The sequence below is a fragment of the Pleurodeles waltl genome, chromosome 10 (genome assembly GCF_031143425.1).
Source record: "Pleurodeles waltl isolate 20211129_DDA chromosome 10, aPleWal1.hap1.20221129, whole genome shotgun sequence".
NCBI lineage: Eukaryota > Metazoa > Chordata > Amphibia > Caudata > Salamandridae > Pleurodeles > Pleurodeles waltl.
Genome location: NC_090449.1, coordinates 466,584,974 through 466,611,738, shown reverse-complemented (window position 1 = coordinate 466,611,738; position 26,765 = coordinate 466,584,974). Strand labels below are relative to the sequence as shown.

Genomic DNA, 26,765 nt, shown 5'->3' with positions numbered 1-26,765 from the left:
CAGGCAAATAACTGTAAACAGGAGAATAGATGAGCGTGATTCATCAGTGAAGTTTTTCATAAGGCAAATGGCTTCCGGGGGCACTGAATTTCTCGCGCTTATTCATATCAAACAACATACACAAACAGAGTTTGGTTACAGTCCACAACTGAGACATCCTGACTAATTTCCGTATCTTTGTGTTCCCGAAGGCCCCTAGACTTAGAAGGGAGAGCAGGAAAAAAGTCTAAAGGCCAGTCTCCCTGGTCTTATATATTGGCATTAACTGAGTCTGGTGAACGGTGATACACTTCTCAGTGGATTCACATATCAGCTGCACAGACCTTCTTCACAATGAAGACTAACTAATGATCTTAACTATTTTTTAATATAACCATTAAATTCCACTGGGGGTCTCACACTTTGTCATATTATGACTCTGTTTTCTAAGGCGGGTGTAGGTTGGAGCAGAGAAACAAGACTCTTAACATTCTCAACTATTTTCACCATAAAAGCTACAGTCCCTTTGTGATTTTTGTGCTTCCGGTGCATGCATGCTGCGTCACTGACCTGTAGGAGCAACGTAGGAACAGCTGAAGCAGAACTCCGAGGTGACGTTCTTCCAGCTGTGGCCCCAGGGGTGAGCGCAGCACTCCTCCATGCTGATCAGAGATGCGTTCCCCGAGCCAGGGAGGTCCTGGCAGTTCCAGCTGGAAAAGCAGTGTCCCAAGAACCCCGCACCTTCGAGGAGAACAAGACAGAAGGAGAAGAGTGGTGTGAAGTGGGAATTATGGCATGGTCGACAGGGAACCAAAAGTTGCGCTCGTAAAATTAATCAGACTAAATGCTGCGCATACCTGGCTTCCTTACACTTCCACTTACCCTCCTCCAACTCCATTATACCCCTGCTCTGCCTGCAAGAATAAACCCCAGTGAGCTTTAGAGACTTTTTATAGGCCCCTTGGCGGCCCTGGGCCTCCCAAACCGGCCTCCCTTATCTTCAGCGCTCTAGGAAATGTCCAGTTGGTTAAATGCCAACCCGATCCTGAATGGTGGTGGCTTAAACTGAGGTGAAAATAAGGACTGAGAAATTACAACTATAAAATACAGTCTTGCATGCAGAATGGCCAGAGGTTAACTGGTCTACTGAGAAATATGGAATCTTCTAGACCAGCTTGATGCTGAGGGTGAGGCAATCATATCATCAACTTTGCCTCAGCACTGCAAGCATTTCGGGTAAGAACAAGCCATGTGAGTGCCGTCCTCAGCCCTGCTGACTATTCTGTTACACTGGTCTCCACCTATTTCCACACAGGCCTACTGCCTCAGTATACCAGGATCTTCACTTTATTTAATCACATTTTACGTATCACACCGTTGGGTAGTCTAGGCTGTATCAGCTTGTGAGTCTGGCTTCAGGAGATCCTTTTCTGGTAGGAAAGCACCAAGGCGTTCTAGGAAGCTTACCCTGGATGTGATTACAGAGATATCAAGCTGTCCAACATCTTATGTATGAGTAATGTATCCAGTCCTGTTTTTATCTGTAAAGGGGCAACTTGATTCTAGGATTTGTGCTTATAAACCTGGAAATTAAGTTTGCCACGGGAGAACAGGGGAATCAGACTTGGTGATGAATTGCGGAGACAGAAGCAAAATTAACCTTCCCATACTCCCCTATTGTGATTGTGATTTGAAAACTAGATCAGGCCGAGAGTCTTTTTACCAGTACAGATAATGGTGGTAACCATGACATGGAAAATGACATTTCGGAGCCCATTCACAAAGGCATTTTTGATTACGTATAACATGTACTACTGTGGCAGTCTTTTATGTTCTAGGACAACATTGTGTGAATTGGACCCACAACATCTAAAATGGAAAAAAATGAATATTAAGGGAATATTCGTACACATTTAATACAAATAGGTTGATAAAACATTTAGTACAAATAGAAAGGATGGTGTACTCTTTACAGATTTGTTAATAGGGAGTTGGATGTTTCGTGGCCAAATTACAAAGGCATATATGAGAATATTAAAGGGTTCTCCTGTAATGCTACTTCTCTTATTTATTTAATAATGCTTTTGATGATTGGCCCCTTCTTGTCCAAACAATGAACTGCTGGCTTCATCTCATACCTGAAAGTACACAGCTGAATCCCTGAGAGCCATATCGGGACAAAGAAGATGACAAATGTCACCTGTGTGCTGTATTGTGATATGAAATGACAGTATAGAAATGCAATACAATCCAATACAAAATACGAAAAAGAGGCATGAACTTGGAAGGCTCTGATGTCTGGTGGCAAAACATTCGAAAATGGGATTTAACCTGGATTAAAACCGAGGTCTCTTAACATTGGCGGCCATGTTGTCTGTAGCCAAAACTTAAATAGTCACGGGTGCTGTTCTGCTAGCACAAAACTACACTGCCAGGGGCCCACTGTAGGGGATTATTGTCCAGGACACTGTTTTAAAGCACCATTCCCCGAATAAAATGACAAAAGGTTTACTCAGGAGGCTGCTAGATGATAAACTTGCAAACCGGAAGATGAAATTAAACAATACCCAAATATTTATAACATGGCCCTTCAATGTGCATCTCCATGTAGTTTAACATTATATTGCCATACTTCTTTCAAACGGCTAGATGTAAATCCACCTAAAAACTAGCACGCCTTTCACAGTCTCATACATAAAAGAAAACTAGTGTGCACATTTTGCAAATGAGGGGGCTGCCACTCAACCTCTGGGCCTTTCAGATCGGTGTTTGACAGCATAGCAGTCTTAACAGACCAATTGTTTCTAATATAGCTACAGTGGGCTTTGGGTCCGCTCCGTTCAACCACTGGCCTTCAACCAGTCTCTTTCAGCCATTGGCTGAAGATTTATTTCAGACACATCGAGGCTCAGCTAAGAGGAGCATGGCTGTCTCCTTAAGCTACTGGCTGCATTGGTGCATCCTCATGCTTCCCAGGGAGTGCATGAACTGCAATGCAAGAGGGACTATTTAAATATGCCTGCCACTACCTCTGTCAGCTCCTTGTTGCTAATGGATACACAAATGCACAGTTGACTATGCCAATCTTTACATTCATGTGCACATTAGCATATCAAACCCAGACCTAGTTTTTTTCCCATTGCTTGTTGAGCTGTGTTACTTTGCACTGAGAAGTGCCCGTCCTCTCACCTTAATAGGAATTGCCCAGTGAAAAAGCTGTTGTAAGACATATTTAAGCTCTACATGTGTTTTTGTAGGCTGAGATCTGATTGGTATAGGCCCCAGCAGCTTTGTTTGTCTATCTGTAAGCTTAAATGCGATTGATAGCTATTGGCACCAGAGACTCTTCTTCTCTATATGTAAGCTGAGAGATGATTGGTAGGTATGGCCCCAGTAGCTTTTCTTGTTTATGGATAAGTGAGATGTGATTGGTGGCTGTGCTCTAAGCAGCTCTCTGCTGCGGGGGGTGGGGGGGGGGGGGGGAGATTGGAGAGTTAGAAGCCAAAGCAGTTTAGGGTCTGCCCAACACTGTCAAAGTTTCCGATTTTCCTTTCCATGTTTAACATCAAATTACTACAATTATAAACTTCAACACAATTGTGCTGAACTCACTTTCTTTCAGTACTATGCAATGATTAACCTAAGGTATGGGGTAAGAGCACGTGGCATACACAAAGATGGCATACTCCAATAAATCTCAAGGACATGGCTTGCCCCTCCTGCCTACCTATTCATTGCTCACAGGGAATCTAGGACAGTGAGCTCATAGGCAAGGACTTAAGAGGGCCGGGGCCTCCAGGGTCTCAGACCCGGTAGTAAGGGAGAACGAGCATTGAAACGGGTCCCTGGCGGCCCTGTATTCATGTCCTTAACGTTAATGCCCAAAAAATACTCGCTGATTTTTGATCAATGAATGTACAAAAGCTTAGGTAATCCATGTCAGCGATTTGGTTTCTGTTTCTGTTTCAAGTTTTACATAATATTGCACTCCTTAATGGTGTTAGCTACTTCCAGGATGTTGTGTTTCTATTTTTTTTTTTCGTTTCGCATATTACACTTGTATATTGCATACTTTCAATTGAGTCGCCTCCATATATTTATAATGGGCCACTGCTGAGCACTCTGGAATTGAGGATGAAGTGTGAGTTCCTCACCGTGCCTGTCAGTGGGTCAAAAACGTTTTCAGAATACACGGTTATCCAATCCTTGTACTCTCGGCAAAGTGCATAGAGTAATGGTCAAATGCCTCAGTTGCCATTTTGATTCTGTACAAATGTGTTTGAATGAAGGACACAGTTTTCAAAATAGTGACATGGCAAAAGTAAAAGAAAATAGTTTACTTACAGGTGAGTGGGAGTGTTATTTGTTTTGGGGGGAAGTAGAGAATTGAAGGAAATGAGAGGATGTGCATTCAGGAGACAGTAAAAAGTGGGTGCTGAAGAGAAAAGACAAGGTATATGATATGCAGATGAAGGAGATGTGGAGACAAAAAGGTGTACATGTCTAACAGAGTGAACCTACTGGGCCTTACTGAGAGAGTTTGTAGGTGACTAGCTACATTACATGCCTCTGAAATATTTAATTTACAGACTCACAATTTAAGAATTAAAACATTTCCATTTTGAAATATTGAAAACAAAATTATTGTTGTTTCTTGTTAGATCTGTCAGTTTTAGTGTACTCTTCTCCCAGACGTATTCATTCATTTTTTGCTGATCTAATTTTTGTTGGCCTTAGGACTTTGTCCACTTTACCACTGCTAACTAGTGCTAAAGTGCTTGTGCTCTCTCTATTAAACATTGTGAAATTGGCTTAGACTCACTTGGCACATTTAATTTACTTGTAAGTCACTAGTAAAGTGATGCTACATGTAACTAGGTCCTGACAAGGATTGTGGTTGCTGTCTGAGTAGGGTTTCACCTCCCTCAACCAGTAACCCAGCTCCCATCATTACACATTTATCTTAAACAACTAACAACCATTGACAAAGCAATACTCCTGGCTCCTGGCTGACTGTATGTCAGTTGTTGCGTTATATATCTGGGAGTGTTAGACCTGGCAGCTTTTTGGTGTGTCTCCCCTGTCATTCTGCTTTCTGAACTCCTGTTTTTATAGTATAGTGGACTCTTTTTTTGCTGGTTTATTGTCTCTGCACGCTTTACCACTGCCAACCAGTACTAAAGTGCAAGTGCTCCCCATATAAATTGTACTGATGATTGGTTCATCCATGATTGGCAGATTTGATTTACTGGTAAGTCCCTAGAAAAGTGCACTAGAGGTGCCCAGGGTCTGTAAATCAAATGCTACTAGTGGGCCTGTAGCACTGACTGTGCCACCCACATACACATACGTAGTCCTGTAAACAGGTCTCAGACCTGCCACTGAAGTGTCTGTGTGTGCAGTTTTAAAACTGCCAATTCGACCTGGCAAGTGCACCAACTTGCCAGGCCGAAACCTTCCCTTTTACTACATATAAGGCACCCCTGAGGTAGGCCCTAGGTAGCCCTATGGGCGGGGTGCAGTGTATGGTATAGGTGGGACATGTACTGATGTGTGTTATATGTTCTACCAGTGAAATACTGCTAAGCTCAGCCTTCACTGTTGCAAGGCCTACCTCTCTCATAGGTCAATATGGGGGCTGCCTTTAGAGTACAATTTCCCTTTGAGAGCAGATAGAAATATAGAGTTTGTGGTCTCTGAACTCATAATGTAAAACTACATCTTTTAGTGAAGTTGGTTTTTAGATTGATAGTTGGAAAATGCCACTTTTAAAAATTAGGCATTTTCTTTCTTAAACCATTCTGTGACTCTGTCTGTTTGTGTATTCCCTGTCTGGGTCAATTTGACAGTTGGGCTGTTTACACCTCTCCTCTAGACACTGAAAAGGGAGCTGGGGTGTAGCCTGCATATTCTGATGAGCCATCTGAGCTAGAATGGAGGGAGGAGTGGTCACTTACACTTGAAAGGACTGGGCCTGCCCTCACACAATGCAGCCTCCAACCCCGTGGTGTGTGTCTGGGGCCTGGCATGGACAAGGAAGGATCTTGCAAACAACTGAGACTTTCCTTTGAAGTTTGCCAACTTCAAAGGCAGAAAGGATACAAGTACTGGACCCAAAACCCCAGACTTATAGAATCTTTCTGAAATCAAGAGGATCATCTGCCAAGGAGAAGAGCTGAAGAGCTGGAGGAGGAGTATTGTCCTTTTGCTGTGTTGCTTTGCTGGATTGGCCTGCAGTTGCTGCTTCTGCCTTAAAAGATAGCAAAGGGTGAACTTTGATGTATATCCAGCTTGAGAAAGTTCTCCAAGGGCTTGGAGTAGAGCTTGCCTCCTGTTGAAAGTCTCAGGGATATCAAAGACTTCAGTTTCATCGTCCTATAGCACTGGGAACTGTATGTTTTGTGCTGTTCAAGGAGAAAAACCACCGGGACACCGGCAACGGCACCGCTGGCCTGCACCATGACCTGCTGATGTTGCACGGAGCCGCACTGCCCCGCTTCGCACTGCAACCCTGGTCTCACTGACCCTGTCATCGGATGACTTCACAGAGCCGCTGCTCGCACCGCAACCTGTGGACCCCGCTCTCCGGCATTGCCTGCTCACACCGCAGTCTGGGCATCCCCGACGACGCTGCTCCTGCTGACACAGGCACCGCTGCCTGCACTGTGACCTGCAGACACTGCTCATGAGGAGCACGAAGTACCGTCCCGCACCGCAGCCCCAGTCCACGACACCAGCACCATCGTCAACAGGCATCCCTGTTTGCACTGCGACTCATAGATGCCTCCCGGAGCCGTCCCGCAACATTGACTTGGGCCTCCCGATGACATTGCTTCACCAACAATGCCGCAGCTGCCTGCACCGTGACCTGGTGACACCGCACGTTGCACCGCCCGCTTCACACCGCACACCTGGTCCTACAGACACCGCTGGATGCCGTCACTGAGCCGCTGCATGCACTGTGACCTGTGAACAACGCATGTCGCATCGTCCTGCTTCGCACCGCAGCCCCAACGCCATCGACGGCAGCGCTTCTGACTTCATCAGCCCGGAGTTTGATCCGGAACGTGTGTGACTTCAAGGGCCCGATGACTCCCACATTGACTCTGGAACTGACACTGCGACGCCGCTCTCCGGAGCTCACTGCAAGGATCACGATGCCCTGCAAATCCAAAGGTGCTGTTTGTGGGACTTCCTGACACCATAGCTGGCCCACGATGCCACGGCCGGCCTGTCCTGTTGGTTTTGTTGATCACTACGAGAGATAGCCCCAAGTGGAGCTATCGACTTCAAATAACTGTATTTGTAAGTTAAACCTTGCAAAAATCATATCTTTATTACTGTATGTCAGATTTTTATCGTTCTGGTCTTGTTTTATATAGATAAATATTGGCTATTGTTCTGAAACTGGTGTGGTGTCCTTTTGTAGTGTTTTCTCTGTGTTATGTGCAAATGCTTTACACATTGCTTCTGAGATAAGCCTGACTCTTCATGCCAAGCTACCAAGGGGGGAGCAGGGATTATCTGAGCCGGTATCTCCCTTATCCTGACTAGAGTAAGGGTCTCTACTTGGACACAGTGCAAATTGACTGCCAACTAGAGACCCCATTTCTAACAGGGTGCAATAACAGAAAGCATAGCGAAGAAACAAGATCAAGTTTGGGTGCCCATTGGACTTGGCCCTTTCTGTAGGGTCATCCCTAAACTTATTGTCTTCACCCTCCTGTTCGCTGAACGCATTTTTGTTGTCCCTTAGGACTAACAAGTGCAAAACTCCTTGTGCTCTTTCATTTAAACATGGTAGGATTGGCTTATATCTGATTGGCAAACTAATTTTCTTATGACTCCCTAATAAAGTAGTACTACACATGCCCCAGGCCCTTCAAATTAAATGCTACTAGTAGACCTGCAGCACTGATTGTGTTTCTCACATAAGTAGCCCTTTAATCGTGGCTCAGGTCTGACATTGCAACGTGTGTGTGTGTAGCTGTTAAACTGTCATTTCGATCTGGCAAAATAAATCTTTTGCCAGGCCTAAACCTTCCTTTTAATATATATGAGTCACTCCTTGGGTAGACCCTGACCAGCCCAGAAGGCAGGGTGCAGTGTATTTAAAAATTTGGACATGTACTTTTATGTTTTACATGTCCTGCTAGTGAAAAACTCCCAAATTTGTTTTTCACTACTGTAAAGCCTACCTCTCCCATAGGCTAACATTTAATATGTGATAACTTTGAGTAAAGAGCAGGTAGACGGTTCGAGTTTGGTGTCTGAATAATTGTTCTTAAAAGCCCTCTTTAATAGTGAAGTAGAAATTTTAATCACAAATCTGAAAATGCAACCTTTAAAAAGTTGACATTTTCTTGTCCTATCATTTGGTGCCTGCTTCCTGATCCTGGGTCACATGACTAGGTGTAGCAGACAGTTGTTATTGTGTATTGCTCCCAAACAGCGGCAAAAAGGGAAAATAGTTGTTGGCAGGATGAGCCACTCTGAGTTAACAAGGGGAGGAGCTGTCAACTACCACACTTGTACATCACTAAGGCTCTGCCTGAGCACTCTTACAAAGGGTTTGTCACTAGTCTTTTGTGAATCCAGACAAGCAGGGGACAAGACAGGGGGGAAGGGAATTCCTGATACCTCGGGGTGGTGGCGGTGGAAACCTCAAGAAGCTTACTCTACTTCTAAGTGGCCACTAGGTGTAAATACTAGACCCCAACTGTTCAGATCACTTCTGGACCTGTGGACTCTGCCTGGAAGAAAGACTGCCCAGCTGTGAATTCTGCCCTGCTGACCTGCCCAACCCACCTCAACCTCAGCACTGACGAATCACTATGCAAGTCTTGGCAACCCTCAGTGGCTTCCGCAATGACGAAGCAGGATCTCATATGGCAAGCTTCATTCGCCGGTCACTTACTTTGCTGCACAACATATCCTGGTGTATCTTGGTGCAGGATCTCAGATTGCAAGATCCACACAGGTGGTTTCTTGACTCCGGCCAGTGCAACTCAAAGCAAGGACTTGTGCACTGCTCTGCAAGCATGATTAAAGGTACTCTTGTTCAGCAGACCTAACTGGATCCCTGTAGCCAGCCTACAGCCTTTGCTTTGTAAAAATATGCCAGAAATTTAAAAATACAAAGGTTTTGGCACACAGCCAGCTAATCTGGAAGGAGATGTCAGGTCACACTAAGGGGCACATCTATACCTGGGGTTGTGCTGCTCTTGCACCACGCAATGTGGTGCATGTGCGACTGAAGCCCAAAATGCAATTTATGAAGCCACGCAAGGTCACCTTGTGTAGGCCTGAATGGCTTCATAAATCTGGAGTAATGTAACCCAGCACAAATTACTGCATTGTGTCCCTCTGCCCCAGGAGGCATTCCATGGGTGGTACATGGATGTGCCCACACAACATCCATGGATTTTGGATGCATTCCCATATTTACCAGAAGTGGTAGACCTGAGAATGCTTCAAAATGAAATGCCTTTCCAGGTGAGGTGAGGTGTAACGAGGAGACATATCTTTATTTCTCTTCCCTTTTTTCCTCTTTCTGTGTGCTGCCTTTTTGTATGCTAGGCCTCAGTCATCCAATACAACTGTTGAACTGACCTTAAAAGGACTATCATTCGCATAGTGGCCACTATGGCAACAACAGCATTTGCACTTTGTTGTCAAAGGGTGGAAATACGCATGTGCAAGTGGCTGCAGCACAGTGGCTGAGAGAGCTGCACCACTGACATTGGGATGGTCTGGCAACAAACATTGCATTGCAGCCTGCCACAAAGCAACCTATAACACAACATTGCCAGGAACCATAACATTTGATAATGGCGACCTCTGAGCCATTAAGTCTGGTAACATTTTAGTACTGTGGCTTAGCACATAGAATTTTGGAAAAGATATGTACCCAGCAATTCAAACATCACAACTGGGTTCTATTTCACTAGGGTTGGCAATCATTTTAACATTATTTGAAAAAATGTACTGTTCGTATCGTATACGTCTCTTTTATGTAATGATTTTAATTAATGTTACGCATAATAAATTACTTGACTTGACTAAAGACCCACCACTTTTTTCATACCACTTAAAGCCCTGCAGATAGGGACATCATACCTTCCTTCCGACACATATAAAAGTAAAAAATATGAAGACAAGATATAAATGGCTCCTCTTCTCTTTTCGGGGCACACTAGTATTTTCATATATTCATCATAGTTTTAAGATCTGTAATGCTGAGGAGTGCTTTTCAATATTTTCTTCCTTAATGTATTAGAATCCGCAGGTCTCAAATCGGCTTAGCTTGAGAGATCCCCCATTAGTGAATTAAGGGATTCAACTTTCCTACTGACAGCTGATTAAGAGAGAATTTTCTCCTAAGGCTAAGGCCACTTACTGGACCTGGGGAATATGTGCTCATGTCACAGGATCAAACAAGGATGCTGGGCCTAACTAGGAAGGCAGACGCTGCATGACAGTGCGTGCTGTCCCACAAAGAAGCAACATGTGAAGTAACTGGATAGAACTACTAAAATGAACTGGGACATGGGGCGAATGAAGGCTGTGTGATGGTTGGTTTTGTGTGAGGTGACCCCTTGCGTGGTTTTCTTTTTCATTCAGTTGGGATGCCAGTGTAGATAATTGGGTTTATTGTGAGATGTCTTTGGGAACAGGCAGAGTCACTGGATGAAATAAGAGTGATACAGCTAACAGAAGAGTGATTCAAGGATGCAGCTACAAGAAGTCCTTTTGACTTGTACCCCAGGGAAGGCCTTACCTGCGTTCTCACGTGAAATCTAGTAGTTCACTCATACTATCTTTTCACTTTCTCTTGCGTCTACGAAGTTTTTTGTGGGATATGGAGCATGAATGCAGCATGACTGAATGTATGATACGTGTTCATGTACGATGTGAATGGACTTTCACCTCACAAGCCTTATGAGCCTTAAAAATTGTCCTGCTGAGATATTTTGTGCAAAATATTGACTAGCATAGTATTATAAAGGTGTGTCTATATACCTAACTCCACATATGTGTACCTTGATGACATATATATATATATATTTCGATCACAATATTTAGACACAATAATATTTTTCAGTTGATATTGTAACTTACACCCTTGTTAATGGCGCACACTGAGAGGACACGAATATTATAGGGGAAACATCCCGAACCACGACTCCGGAACAATGAAGTCGTAAACAACTAAAGTGGAACAACGCTTTTGTTAATCATGACTTCGTTCTTCTGTGCCTTAACCACGGATGTGCTTAACAATGCACATGCGCGGTTAAGGCACAGAAGAAGGGAGTCGGCTTTTGAGGAGGACGCGGTCAGGTAAGTGGGATTGGGGCCGTTTTCGGGTTGGGGTGGGGGGTCGGGTATTTTTAATTTTTTGTGGCGGGTGGGCTGTCGGGGTAGGTTAGGTTTTAGGGGGTGGGGGTTGCGGTAGTTTTAGGGGCAGGGATGGGGGGTCGGGGTCTTTTTAGTTTTTAGGGGTGGGGTGGGGTGTCGGGTAGTTTAGGTTTTAGAGGGAGTGGGGGCGGTGGTAGTTTTATGGGTGGGGGGTCGGGGTACTTTTAGATTTTAGGGGCGGGGTTAGGGGTTCGGGGTAGTTTAGGTTTTATGGGGTGGGGGTCCCGGTAGTTTTAGGGGCAGGGGTGGGGGGGTCAGGGTAGTTTGGTTTCAGGGAGTCGAGGGTCAGGGTAGTTTTAGGGGTGGGGGGTTGGGTATTTTTAGTTTTTAGGGGTGGGGTGGGGGTAGGGGTAGTTTAGGTTTTGGGGGGTCACTGTAGTTTTAGAGGGGGGTGAGGGTATTTTTAGTTTTTAGGGGTAGTTTTAGGGTGGGGTCTGGGTAGTTTAGGTTTTGGGGGTGGGGGTCAGAGTAGTTTTAAGGGTGGGGTGGTGGGTCGGGGTATTTTTAGCTTTTAGGGGTAGTTTTAGGGGTGGGCTTGGGTAGTTTAGGTTTTCGGGGTGGGGTCACAGTAGTTTTAGGGGCAGGGTTGAGGGGTCGGGGTATATTTAGTTTTTAGGGGTGGGGGTCGGGTAGTTTAGGTTTTAGGGGGGACGCAGTAGTTTTAGGGGTGGGGGTGGGGGATTGGGGGATTTTTAGTTTTTAGGTTTTTAGGGGTGTGGTGGGTCATGGTAGTTTTAGGAGCGGGGCGTGGTTGTGGGGTAGGGGTAGAATTGTTTTACGGGTGGGGGATTAGGGTGGGGGGAGGGTTGCATGCTGGAACCACGTTTGCCGTTCCACGCATGCCTTTACCAAGAAGGCCTTTACAGCGAAAAATCGTTGTTAAGGTTTTCGTGGTAAAGGTATTTGTGGTAACAACGCAGTCGTTGTTCTGACCGCGTTGTTTTGCCATGTGTGGTTCCAGCATTCATGGATCCGACATATTTTCATATTGCAGCATGTGATAAATATTTCCTTCCATGTTTACTAATGGTTTCAAAATCATTTTTTGCACCCTTCTGCCAAAATCTGTCTGCAATACGGAGTGAGGCACAATGTGTTTGCTAAATTATGTATTACACAAGCAGCAAAATAATGCAAATAGATTTGTCCTCTTTTTTGCAAAAGGGAAAATATTTATTTACTACAGGTTCCTGTCCTGGCAGAGTTCTATCGGCTGGATTACATAAATTACATTGGGTGGCAATATGTTAATGTTTGAAGGATGGTGTTTTGCACCGCATAATAAAAAGTGTAAAATGTACTATTTATAATTAATACCAACATGTTAAGCTAACGTAATACTTTCGAGAAGTGATGTTGATTGGCACCCCATAGGGCTCATTTATGAGCTAGTGAATGCTGGGCATCTGCGGGAACATGGCTGATACCATGGTCCCCATTCCTGTGGTACTACTGTCTCATTTAAAGGTGTGAGAATCACAAAGTTTCCCACAGCAAAGAATCAGCTGTCTCTCCTTGTGTTTTAGAGAGATTTGTTTTATTGTCCCCAAAAACAATCCCTTCTCCCCACTAATACTTCCTGGTTTGTTTCAAAATACAAAAAACTGCCGCACGGCCACCATATCATATCAAGCTAGCATGGATCTCTAGACGAAGCGGACAGTCTTCTGCCGGGTCAGAGGAGACAGGACCTTCATTAGCCCAGCACATTGGCTGATCACCTGTGAAAGTCATAGTGACTTTATACTGTGCAATTAGTGGAATGATGTGGATGGACATAGTTCATACTTAGGAAGCAGACAATGTTCGATTATTCTGGAATCTAACAATGAAAGACCTCAAACTGGGCTAAAAAGGGAAGGGACTTTGAGAAGACTGTCCCCTGGCCTATGACTGAGGAATACCAGATGGCGGTTTTCTCTGCATCCTGCTTTACTCTACCATCCGCTATTATTCTGTTTCCTGTGACTTTTGAAACATATATCGCAGTTCTGTGAAGTTATCGCAAGACAACACCCACCGTTTTAGAAAACCCGCCAAAAATGAATAAACAACTTGTGCGAAGCAGTCAATCAGACTCCGACTAGTAGTGTGTTGACCTCAAAATTAACATGGATGTTCAAGAGAAGCGACACAATAATCTTAGATCCCTATCAGGTCTAGTTTTTAATATGCACTTGGTAATGCTTGTTAGCCTAGTTAGAAGATGTGGGATCTGAGGCAGAGGGAGATATATTGATCACATAAATGTGGTCTTGTGAGGAAGTTAAGATGAGTACTATTGTCTTAATAATTCGTCACTTATCTCTAGAACATATATACCTTACTCAGTTAGTTGACAAAAGTGATATGGGCCTAATCTGTTGGACCAAGAAAACCTACAGCCACCAGCCATGACCTCAGGCTTGAAAAGCTGAATACTAGTGTCATCAGGGATTGTGAGATAGACTTGGGATCAACCTGCACCTTACCTTCTGTGCAATGTGGCCCACTCCATCCCTTGCAGCATGCCCTCACTGTTTTGTTCCAGACGTTGGGCCTTGTATCTTCAGGTCTGTGCATAAAAAAATCAGTTAACACCATAGTCTTTTAGTAAAGGTGGCCATATTGTCTGACACCAAAAGCTAAATATTCAACCTGGACCTCCAGGACCATATACATAATAGGCCCAATGTCCAAGGGTACGGTCCTGCCGCCCTGTTGAGTGATCCATTCTGTGGATACAGTAGAAACACACTCCAAAGGGATTACTCCCGAGGATAATCTAGAATACTGGGAATATTAGCTGTGATTTCAGTGTTCACAACTTTCAAAAGAGGCACAATACCTCAACTAACAAGGAAAATATCACCGCTCAGTGTGCCGATTAGGTAGTTTGACATTGTTTTACCCAAATTCTTCCACAGGTCACATTTAATTTCCCTCGAAGATAGGCATGGCTTTTACATTCTAATACTCAGAGGGAAATTGTTGTGTAAATTCTACAATGGATTTGGCTACATATCACTCGAGTGATTTATACATTGTGGCCCTTTGTACTGTGGAGAGCTTTCCCTTTCTCCTTAAATAGACTTGGCCTGTAAAAAAACAAATTCCCCAAAGTCCTTTTTGGTGGGACAGTTTGTGAGAGGTTGGAAATGTAAAATTTCCTTTGTTCCGTGTAATTCCAAGAAGTCCTGCTCACGTATTATAAACCCTACATAGCAAACTACATCACATTACACTTCCCTGAGCTCCCGCACCTAGGTCCCTTAGTACCTACTTGTAGATGTAGCACATGGAGGATGCTCTGTTCTCTGAATAGTATCTGGCTATCCCAGTGTCCCCACCATACTCCTGCCGCATCTTCTCCTGGTCCAGCTGCCATCCCTGAAGGTTGTACTGGTACACATTGCCGCAGGGCACCTGCTGCTCTTGCCGTGGATTTACAATCTCTTCGTCAATGACCTGTACTGTCCGGTCGCACCAGCGCCTGCCAGAAGAAATGAAGAGGAGGCTGAGAACATGCTCAAAATGTTTTCTGTCAATGAGACAGGCCAAACGTGACTCTATGGAAACATAGTTTGGTGTGTGTTAATGTCCATCTCTTCCAGCGAGCAAAATTATTGACAGAATGGACCTGCTGTCAACATTGAACTTGCAGTAGTACATTTTTATGTGTCTTTGCGCCACGATTTCAATAAACTCCAAAGGGTGGGAGGGTAATTTTCAGAGCTTGAGTGGCAAGAGTAAGTTTCACAATCTTTGTGGTGGGAGTGCAGTTATCACAGTTCGGGTCCTCAGAGTGAGATCAACATTTTGTTTTTTGGAAGTGAGTACCTCAGTCTGAAACATGTGAGTGAGCTTTCCACAATTAGGTTCATGGAAGTGAGTTCTACAGTGGGAGGGGCTGAAGCACATTCCACATTCTGCGAGTTGAGAGAGCGTTCAGCAATCTGGATAGTGGAGATGAGTGCTACAGTCTGGGGGCGAGAGAGAATTCAACAGTATGAGTGTTGGGATTGAGTGCCACGCTATGAACTTTCAGTGAGAGTTAAACAGTCTGGCTGGTGAAAGTGAGTGCCAAAGTCTGGTTGGTGGGAGTGAGTTTATTGAAGTCTGGACACTGGTAGAGAGTTTAGCAGTCAGGGTGGTGGGATTGAGTGCCAGAGCCTAGGTGGGGATCGCGAGCTCAGTTGTCCAGGTGGCGTAGTGGATGCCAAAGTCTGGATGATGACACAGAGTTTAAAAGTCAGGGTGGTGCAAGTGAGTGTCACAGTCTAAGTGGCGGAGTCAGTCTCTCAGTCTAGGCGGTGGGGGAGAGTTCAACAGTCCGGTTGATGGGAGTGACTGCTACAGTCTGGGTGTGCAATAGACTGGGAAACCAGTGATAGTGAGCAACATGTTTAATGTGATAGGATTACTGTTGAGGGCCAGGGTTCGCAGAAATGAGTTCCTCTTTCTGGTAGGTGTAAAAGGAGACCAATTGGTGCATTTTACAGCACACTTTTAATCCAGAATGTAATGGGATGGTTGAAAGTCTCTATCATACAATTAAGAAATGTATACAATTAGCAAACGTTTCTGGACTGTGGTGGAAAATGATTTACTTGACAGAATTGCAGCTTATAGATGAGGCCCCTCATCAGAATGCTGGAAAACTCATTTAAAGCTTTTTAGGGGTAGTAATCCCAACTGTAAACTGTGCCCTGAATGGATGACCTGGCGCAAAGGTTGTGTTGAAATGTCCATTGACAGTATTTGGAATAATAGAGAGAAAAGGCTCCAAGGAATAAATAAAACACTTTATGATCACACAAACGCTATCAAAGAAATAAATGTAACGGTTGGGGATTGGATAAGAGTTAAGGCTCCTATACGTTCAGAACAGTTTTCTCAATTTACTAAGCCACTGAAAGTTGCCAAACTGCTGAAAAAGGCTGTGAAATTTTCTGATCGTAGAATATGGAACTTGAGCAGCGTGTCAAAATGTGTTGATGCAGAACAGAGAGGATCTACACAAGCTAAATTCTCTTTTAGCATTGACTCTCATCATGGACTCTTTTCTCCACATGTGAATGTGGGTAGGAAAATGATTGCTATGAGATCTTCCAAGAGACCTATGTATCTCCAAGACTATGGGCCAGATTTAAGAAAAGTGGCGCAGCACCAAGTGCAACGCCACATTTCTTGCAACCCTTAGGGCCATATTTATACTCCGTTTGCGCCGAAATTGCGTCGTTTTTTTTGACGCAATTTCGACGCAAAACTAACGCCAACTAACGCCATATTTATACTATGGCGTTAGAGGCGAATAGCGCCAAAGTTCCCGGAATGTGCGTCATTTTTTAGCGTGAACCCCTTCCTTGCGTTAATGATATGCAAGGGAGGCGTTCCCGTCTAAAAAATGACTCCCAGGCCTTTACGTGGTATTTATACTCCCGGGCAAAAGAGACGCCCGGGAGTTGGCGTGGCAAAAAACGGCGCATTTGCGCCACTTTTTAACGCCTGCTCAGGGCAGGCGTTAAGGGGCCTGTGGGCTCAAAATGAGCCCACAGGTGCCCTCCCATGCCCCCAGGGACCCCCCCTGCCACCCTTGCCCACCCCAGGAGGACACCCAAGGATGGAGGGACCCACCCCAGGGACATTCAGGTAAGTTCAGGTAAGTTTTATTTTTTATTTTTTATATTTTATTTTGGTGGCATAGGGGGGCCTTATTTGTGCCCCCCTACATGCCACTATGCCCAATGACCATGCCCAGGGGACAGAAGTCCCCTGGGCATGGCCATTGGGCAAGGGGGCATGACTCCTATCTTTACAATGATAGGAGTCATGTTGATGGGGGATGGGCGTCGTTAAAAAATGGCGCAAGTCGGGTTAAGACGATTTTTTCGACGTAACCTGACTTGCCCCATTTTAAGACGCCCATGCGCCATTTTCCCCCTACGCCGGCGCTGTCTGGTCTACGTGGTTTCTTCCCACGCAAACCAGGCAGCGCCGGTCTGATTGCGCCGTCTAACGCCATTCCATAAATACGGCGCCCGCATGGCGCTTCAGAATGGCGTTAGACGGCGCAAAACTTTTTGACGCTAAACTGCGTTAGCGCAGTTTAGCGTCAAAAAGTATAAATATGGGCCTTAGTGCTCTCATAACGCCACCATGTGTGAGCTGTATCTAAGACACGGCACACCATCGTGGTAGTTAGGGAACTAGCGTCAACATTGTTTACGCTAATTCGGGGCTTTGCAGGATTATCATCAAAAACTGTGATGCTAATCCTGCAAAGTCCATTGAGGCCCATTGCAAACAATGGTGCGCCTTCTTTATCGCCTTCTCAGTAGGGGTTAAAAGTGCCAACAAAATGATGCAAAGAAATCTCTTAGATTTCTTTGCGCTGTTTATTTGGCCTCCCTAACGGGGGAACGCCCCCTTTGCATATATTATGCCTGGCACAGGCATAATGTAGTGCAAAGGGTTACAAAGTGGCACAACGCATGCATTGCGCCACCATGTAAGTTTTGCGCGGCGCTTTTGGCCTTGTTAGGCCACATTAGAGTAAAAAAAATAACGCTAAAGTGGCGCAAAGAGGCGCAAAGGGCTCTTAAATCTGCCCTTATGTATCTTCCAAGAGACCTACATATCTCCAAGACTCTGTAACATAATAATTATTCTAACATAGGTGTTTTGTTATCTATTTCAAGGTTCTTATTTTAAGAAAATTGATATACTTTTAACCTGTGTAATTTATATGAACTCATACTTCAGTCATATTTCTTGTACCTCTTCTGGCTTTCACTTAGACTTATTCTTTGTTCTAGATTTTCTTTGTTCGTTATTTTATTTCCTAAACGAGGAAGATGTGTGATAGCTTCTTCTTTTGCATTGTACGTGCAGACCTTTGTTAGAGTATAAAATGGTAAGCTCCATTCTAGAATTCTGGAGTAGAAAAAGAAACTCTGAAGGTGACAGTGGATGAAGGCTGTGGATGGGGTGACAAATAAACCAATTATGTTTAAGCTTCAGTGTTCGTTTCGTTTGCACATATCTTATAACAGAATATGAACCCCCTAGGCTGGAGCTTTGCTAATTCATTGTTTGGAGCCTAGCACGATTATGAAGGAGCTCTCACTGATGTGCAACGCTTGTTTGGTAATTTATTGGCATTTACACTGCCTTTTGTAGACAGCACCTTGCACAACTATCCTCTCAGCAGTGGTGGCGAGCGGTTAGCAATGTTTATACTAGGAAAGGATGGGTTTAAATCCGGCACCTAAGCACAGTCTTAAATGCTCTGAGATGTCTCGTGTGGTACCCCAAAAATAATAAATACATGAATGTAAGACGTGTTTCTACCAAGCTGCCACAACCAGGCAGGTTGCCTCCGTCTCAGTGTTCCTCCTTGTTTTATCTGTCTAACGTGAGCGAATTTCTTCCCAATTTATGGGTGCTGGATAAATATTTGGGGCTTTTGGTATTCCATTAGCTAAGACCTTTTGATTTTACTAGAAATATTTGCATATTATGCTTATTTATTGGGGTTTCCAGACAATGCTCTTCATCTACGGGTCTGTTATTGAATCATCCACATTTCCCTTCCATCCACTACATCATAAAGCATGGGGCAATGGGTCAGTCACTACAGCCACTAGCTAACTTCACTATGAGTGATTGCATTCTAGCCCTTTCACAGGGCTCTTAGTTAGCTTTTTTTCTTTTGTTTTAACTTTGGCAAATGGCCTGCAGCTTTTCCAACAATAAAGTTTTGCAAAATCCAAGACAAAAGAAAACAAGCATTGACTAATCCAAAATGCTGGCAGCTAATGCCAGATCTGGTTTTGCCCATGCTCATTTAAAAGAGTGTGTCCTTCAGTTTTTTATACAACCCAAAGATCTGCCTGTCTCCTCTGGAAAGAGGCTCTTACAATCTTACACTTGGCTCTGCCCATGTTATTTTAGACATGGGGCAAACACAAGCACCACCTAATGAATGCTCACCCTGAGTTCCTGTAGCAAAGCCTGTTTTTAGGCCAGGGTTCTAAAAATTACAGAATTTAATCAGTGCTAGATCAGCACACACTATTCTAACTCTTAACCTTACAGTATCCCCAAAGGGATTTCTCATAGTTGTGCTGGATAAACCAATTTAACTGTCCCACCATAAAAAGCAAATAAGATTTCCGTGATCGGTTAGTATCTTATGTGAGTTTCTCTTCTACCATGCAGCCTTCACTCGTCATATAGGTACCTTTTCATTACTTTGTTCTATAGACAGGCTAAAAGAGGCTCTGGAGGCCCTATCACAGAAAGTATATACAACTCAGGGCACTTTGGTATTAGAGAGGGGGCCGCAGATGCTCGTGCAGCACCTTGTGTAGATAAAAAATGTTTGTTTTGGAAAATTAATTCCATAAAGCATACAGTGCATAATACACTACACTGTCAGAAGTAGAATAAAATCTTCGGACATTTAAATATTTTAAAAATACAACACAGATTTGCCGAGTACAACAAAAAAAATCATAAAACATGCGATCACATCTAATATGGCACTAGAAACGCTGGCAGTTTGTGGATGTATAGCAGCAAGGAAAACACAGTATAAATTAATGTGTCACTCTTTAGGGCCCTGAAAGTTTCGTGATGACATCTAAAGCCAAGCCGGATGCACAGTAGTCGAATCCACTTAGTTCTAGGATTTGCATAGGTGTGACAAAAGAAGAGCACATGACTGGTATTTTCCTTGCATGGCAAGCGGCACATTGGGCATTTATCGGTAGGGTCTGTTGGCCTTCCTACAGTCCACAAGGTTGTAAAGGAGCCTATTTCTAGTGTGCTATAGCAGAACTTCAAATAAAGGCTTTTTGCCAACTGTGGTTGCAGCATGTCTGAAAAAAAGCTCATAGCACGGGGTATCCTTAATAGACAGAAACTCTTCTGACAATCTCCCCAGAGTGTGGTTATGGAAGTAATTATCTGTAATGTAATCCCCGTAAATGGGCTTCAATTGCTTTTTGAAGGATATATTTAGGTCTTCTGGACCTGTCGAGAACCTACCACGACCCAGCCTTAAGAACCATTGTTGAATATCCCTGATTCATGAGAAGGTGTTGTTCTTTTCTAAGGCTAGGAGTTTCTTCACAACATTTCTACATGGCATAAACTCCTCAGTAGTCCAAGGCCTCACCCAGTATAACAAAGGTCTTAACCAGGCAGTACACCCCACCCTTTAAAGTACTACTTCGAAAAACATTGGAATCAGGAGAGTGCTCTTGGGGAGATGCAGAAGAAAGGGAGCAAACTTGTACTTGCTCTGGGTCAATATCTCGGTATTCACATACCCCCACATTTCAGCACCATAGAGTGCCGCAGGTGGAACCTTTAATTTATACACCTTCATGGCATGGAGTAGGGCTATTATAGATGATGCCTGATGTTTTCTATAAATAGCACATGCTTAATGCTGGAGCACAGTCCTGCACATTTTGATGTGTGGGTACTACAATACCCTACTGTCCAACATAATGCCCAGGTATTTGAATCTGAAGACACGCTCCCGTTTCTGCCTATCCAAATATAAAACACCCTTAAAGGAGTAGTGGGGCCTAACTACCATGTATTGTGTTTTTGAAGCATTAATCTCCAAACCCATAAAAGCACAAAAATCATGGACGTTCTTCAATAGTAGCTACAGGCAAACAGGAGAATGGGAGATTCGCAGAGTGTTGTCTGCGAATAAAGGAGCTGGAACGCAAGCCCCACATATCATGGTTAAGTAAAGACCCTATGACATCGTTTACAGAGAGGGAGAAAAATGTGGGGGCTAGTACGCACTCCTATCTCACCCTGTTACGTGTTGAGATGCGGTTGGTTAAGTGCCCCTCTCGACCCTGGCGGACTGAATAACAGAATGAGCAACGCATCAGGAACCTCCAGCCTCTTCAGCGAGTTCCATAGCAACCCCTGGGGACCAGATCAAAGCAGTCATAGGATCAACAAAGGCAATGTATAGTTTTATCCCTCAGTTTAGTGTACTTCCAGAATATTAAGATGAGCCTCAGAACTTGGTCTGTGGTGCTAACATTCGCTCTGAACCCTGCCTTGTAGGGAGTCAGAATCTCTGTGTCATTGATCCAATCAGAAAGTTTATTGAGTATTTGTCTCATATAGACCTTCTGTAGGGTGTCTAGGAGGCTTATTGGTCTGTAGTTACCTGGATTTGTATGGTCTCCCTTTTTATATGTGGGGATTATCTCCGCGCCTTTCCAGGGGTCCGGGATCGGAGCACCTGAGGCTATAGCTTTGCAGAGACAATTAACTTAGGGGATCCAAACTAATGGATCATGGGAACAATAATTCACCTTGGATTTTTTGTAGCCTGGCTGCCTTGCCCAGTTTTAACACAACTATAGCTTACTTGTTCTACATAAGAGAGAATTGCAAATCTTCTAGATCTCTATCTGGGAACAAAGGGTCACTCAGATTGTTAGGCATCTTTTCATAGAGTTTAGTAAAGTGGTCCTCCCAGACTGCCTGGTTAGATAACTTTCGATCTGTGGCTCAGACTGTGTACTCCTGGGGTCAATAATTTTCCAAAATAATCTACTGTTGCCAGACCTGGCAGCCTCTACTTGGTAGCTCCATCTGAAGTAATCTCAGTTACGTTGACTTGCCTCAGTGTTTCCTTGTACTGAGCTCTAGCTCTTCAGGCCTTGATTGGGGCTTTAGATTTAAGTGAAGTCACAAGATCTTTCTTAGCCATCCTGCAATTTCTAGTGAACCAATTATTCATGTCAGAGTCATGATTCTTAATTGAAAGAACCTTTCTCCTAGGGGGTTTTAACAAGACATTTTTAAAATATCAACCAGACTACTACGCACATCAACAGTGGAGATCTCGGAGGGTGGAATTTGAAGAAACAGAGATAAAACTGCAGCGAAAACATTATAGATCTTGGTTAAAATCTCGATATTCCCCAAGATCAATGGCCAGTTTACAGATCTGCGGTTATTACCCAAAATGGGCTCCACAGCTGGAATTATGGGAGCATAGCATTTATTAATCAAGGTTACTGAGTGCTTTAACTGTAAGGGGTAATAGTCACCATCTTCCCTTTCATCCCGAATAAAGTCTACCAATGGGTCCCTTATGAGAACGGAAATCAAAATATAGTCAATTTTGGTTCCAGGTAAGCCTCTCCTAAAGACTGGTAGCCCATCTTTGTCAGAAATAGATCTACCTTTGCATGCTTGTAATCAATTTAAAATAATAAAATGGGAAAGCTGGGAGGCTGCTATTGTGCATGGGACGTATCATTTAGGACTAGGGGAGAATATATCCCAACTCTTGTCTTCCTCTTCTGTGACCAGGTCAAGGCCATATATTGACTCAAAAGCGATGTTCATGTCTCCACCAATAACAATCATACAGTTGGACTTGACTGAACTAACGAAACGCCACAGGGTGGCTAAAGTTTGAGATTTAAAATTATTGGCTCTAGGCCTGAGGCAAACGTTAAAAAAATAGAGATTATTTCCCTCCAGCATCCTAATTTTTATCCCTAATATATAATGTGAATCAATACTCTATTGTTCTATGTGAAGATTTAAGTCAATTTTACCCAATAATAGCCCCCAAGAATCCCTGCAACTTACAGAAGGAATTGTATGAATGTAAAAAGTAGTGTATCCAGATTTATGTAATGGCTGAGTCAACCACGTTTCTTGGAACATGCAAAGAACAAATTGGGCAATATACTCTGACTGATCTGGGGCCACTACGTTGGTCCTCAGGCAGGCGCTGTACCATGATAACATTTTAAAAAGACCAGAAGTGTTAGCCTGCAATTGCACTTTAGGAAGACTCTCTAGGTCTGACGAGATATAGCTTGTGTTCACCAGTGAAACCATATTTACATGGACACTGCCTTGCACCTTACAGGAGTCCAAGGTAGAAAAAACAACTGGTGGCCCACATAGCATGTTCTGCTGATCATCGACCTTCAATGATTTTCCTGGGGCACTACTTTCAGGGTTCATAAGCCATCTAGGTAAGATGATACTTCAAAAGAATTCTGGATGGAAATAGTGTACAGCTGCTGGCCAGGATTGAAAGTTAGATCTACTATCCTATTTATTACCTTAGGAATTTTGCGGGAACATGCTGGCCTGTAACAGTAACCTAAAGGCCGGGGCGGATCCTCCTCAGTGGTGGAGGAGCATTGCCTCCTGGCTAAGAGCCAGCAGCTGTAAAATAAAATGATATTTCACTATCATTTTATTTTACAGCTGCTGGCTCAGCCAGCAGCATGTGCAGGAAGGGGTGGTGTTTGGCCACAGGAGGAGGGAGAGGGGAGAGGGAGTGGAGTCTGTGCACTAAGTGCGCATGTGTGCTTGGCCAGCCATCTAAGGCCGTCCAAACATACATGAGCACTTAGGTTTCTGCAACCTGGCTTTACACATCTGAGTTGGAGAAACTGCACAGGCTCTAGTGTGCTGGCTGAGCGGCAGACCAAGCGGCTCAGACCAATCCTGACTCTACTTTCATGCTATGTTTAGCATGAGAGCAGCACCTGAATTGCTGAAGAGCCTGTGCTGGTGTCCCAGGGAATACTGGGATACCTGAATAGAAGAGAAGAGGAGTAGGCGGCGGGAACGGTATGATTTTTAAAATAATTTATTTCCCCTGTTCCTGTCGTTCCACCCCACAACTCCCTCTTGAGAGTTGCGGCTGCCATTGCTGCCTAAAGATAGAGCTTTGATCTGACTTACTGAAGAACACATGTTGTTTAAGCTCTGTAATAATAGCTCAGTGATCATTGGGCTCTTGAAGTTGATAACCACACAATCCCCAGGTGAGTCCTTAGGGTGAATATCTATCCATGGGACCCTCCTGACTAACAAACTTCCTGTAGTAGATCCTGTGCCCATCCTGTGTTGGTTCTGAGCCAAGAAATGTTTTTGTTTTTCAGAGCCAGTGATTCCTCAGTAGACTGGGACGGGAGGACTGGAACATCTTTAAGTACAATTAGATATGGTGTACATTCTGGTGGAAGTGGTGCGTTGCGAGTGTTTGACCTTCCAGTTTGGCCCACTGTGTTGAATCTTCTGTGTTCCTCTACTCTGCGGCCTCTCATCGGACAAAGAGTCCATGCCTCCGGGTGCATAGTGAAACATAGAGGCTTTGAAGGAGCCGCCCCATATTTCACTTGAATGTTGCCCCAAGGGCTGCACAAGTTCCCGGCTGCCCTGGGGTCAGGGCATTCACTGTAATTGGGAGTACTTTCTCTGTTTGCGAATGGTGCACCTATTTAAAGGTGCGCCATTATGCAAACAGGAAAAGTGCACCATCTCTGTAAAAGGGCCCTGGTGCGTAGCTGATCCATCCAAAACTACTGCTCTTTCACTCATGAACATTTTATGCAGTCTGAGCAAGATGAGAGACCTTTTCACATCAATTGAGCAACTTCATTAGTCAGATCCCAGTAAGCAAAGTCTCTGGGTAGCTATCCATGGGTAGTTGAAAGGCACGCACACTTATCTTTCCATGCATCTGCTACACTTGCTCATAATACATTCTCATTTGTGCAGCTTATTAGGTTGTTCAAATAACAGTACATTGAGGTGTACTAGAGTTGAAACATGAGTTCTGAAACACCAGGTGAGATGGCTGTCAGTGGGTTTTCAGAACTAGTTCTATGCTAGGGTGCCAGAAAACATATGAAGATAACACACAAGGGGCTGCTGCTCTGGCAACCCAGAACTAGTGCCCGCCTCCTTGACAGTGACCGGGTCTGAGAAACTTCTTACAAGCCTGACTTCTCTGCTCTCTCTTTTGTAAACTAAAAGAGCGAGCAACTATTCAAAATTCTAGACTGCCATCCACTGACCACACTGCAGTATTCTGACATGGAGTTACATACTAGAAAGCTATCCACAGGCTCTGTTGTACCAGATATACATGTTATTATATTCTGGAAAGCCATTCACTGGCTTCCTTGCAATACACTTACATGGTGTTCTATTCTAGAAAGCCAACCTTGCCTGCTTTGCAAAACATTAAAATGGTGTTATACTTAGAAAGCCACCAATTGGTGGTGTTGAGGTACACTTACAGAGAGTTTCACTCTGGAAATCTATTCACTGGTGGTGTTGTGGTACACTTACATGGTGTTCCATTCTAGAAAGTTATCTACTGGTGGCGCTGCAGTACATGTACATGGTGTTCCATTCACTGCAGTACACTTAGATGGTGTTCATTCTAGAAAGCCACCCACTGGTAGTGTTGCAGTACATGCACATGGTGTTATGTTCTAGAAAGCCACCCACGGACTCCATTGCAGTACACTGAAATGGCGTACATTCTGGAAAGTCATCCATGTCTGCGTTGCTGTACAAGTGCATGGTGGGCGATTTTACAAAGCCATCAACTGGTGGTGCTACGGTATACTTACATGGTATTATATTCTACAAAGCCATCAACGGGCAGCAGTGCAGTACTGACATGGTGGTCCATTCTAGAAAGCCATCCACTGGTGGTGTTGCGGTACACTTCAGCTGTGTTTCATTCTAGGAAGTAATCCACTGGCGGTGGTATGGAACACTTACATGGTGGTCCATTCTAGAAAGCCATCCACTGGTGGTGTTGTGGTACACTTCAGCTGTGTTTCATTCTAGGAAGTAATCCACTGGCGGTGGTATGGAAAACTTACATGGTGGTCCATTCTAGAAAGCCATCCACTGGTGGTGTTGTGGTACACTTCAGCTGTGTTTCATTCTAGGAAGTAATCCACTGGCGGTGGTATGGAACACTTACATGGTGTTCCATTCTAGAAAGCATCCACTGGCTTCATTGTGATACACTTGCATGATGTTTCATTCATGAAATCCATCCACTGGCTTCATTGTGATACACTTGCATGATGTTTCATTCATGAAATCCATCCACTGGCTGCATTGCAGTTTACTTACACGTATTATATTATACAAAGCCATTCGCTGAGTGTTTTGCAGTACACTCACATGGTATTACATTCTAGAAATCCACAGCTGCACTGAGGTACACTCATGTGATATGTCATTGTGGAAAACCATCCACTGGTTGCATTGCAATACACTCACATGGTATTACATTCTAGAAAGCCATCCCTGAGTGCATTGAGCTTCACTGGCATGATATTTCATTGTAGAAAGCCACCCACTGACTCCATTCTGGAAAACGCACATGCTCTTACTATCTAGAAAGCCACCGATTGGCTGTTTTGCAGTGCACTCACATGGTACTGCATTCTAGAAATCCATCCACGGCTGCACTGAGGTACACTCAAATGGTATTTCATTGTAGAACACCATCCACTGGCTGTGTTGCAATACACTTACATGGTATTGCA

The 26,765-nt window shown here is 44.1% G+C and overlaps 1 protein-coding gene across 1 annotated transcript in view; it reads right to left on the bottom strand.

The window, feature by feature from the left end:
* Positions 1-26,765, bottom strand: part of LOC138261625 (SCO-spondin-like) — a 1,514,343-nt gene that overhangs the window by 1,478,452 nt on the left and 9,126 nt on the right. The window contains exons 3-5 of the mRNA XM_069210750.1: positions 14,663-14,872; positions 13,872-13,954; positions 550-720 (exon numbers count right to left, since the gene is read on the bottom strand). Coding sequence (XP_069066851.1) covers positions 550-720; positions 13,872-13,954; positions 14,663-14,872 — 464 coding nt within the window. The remainder of the gene's footprint in view (positions 1-549; positions 721-13,871; positions 13,955-14,662; positions 14,873-26,765) is intronic.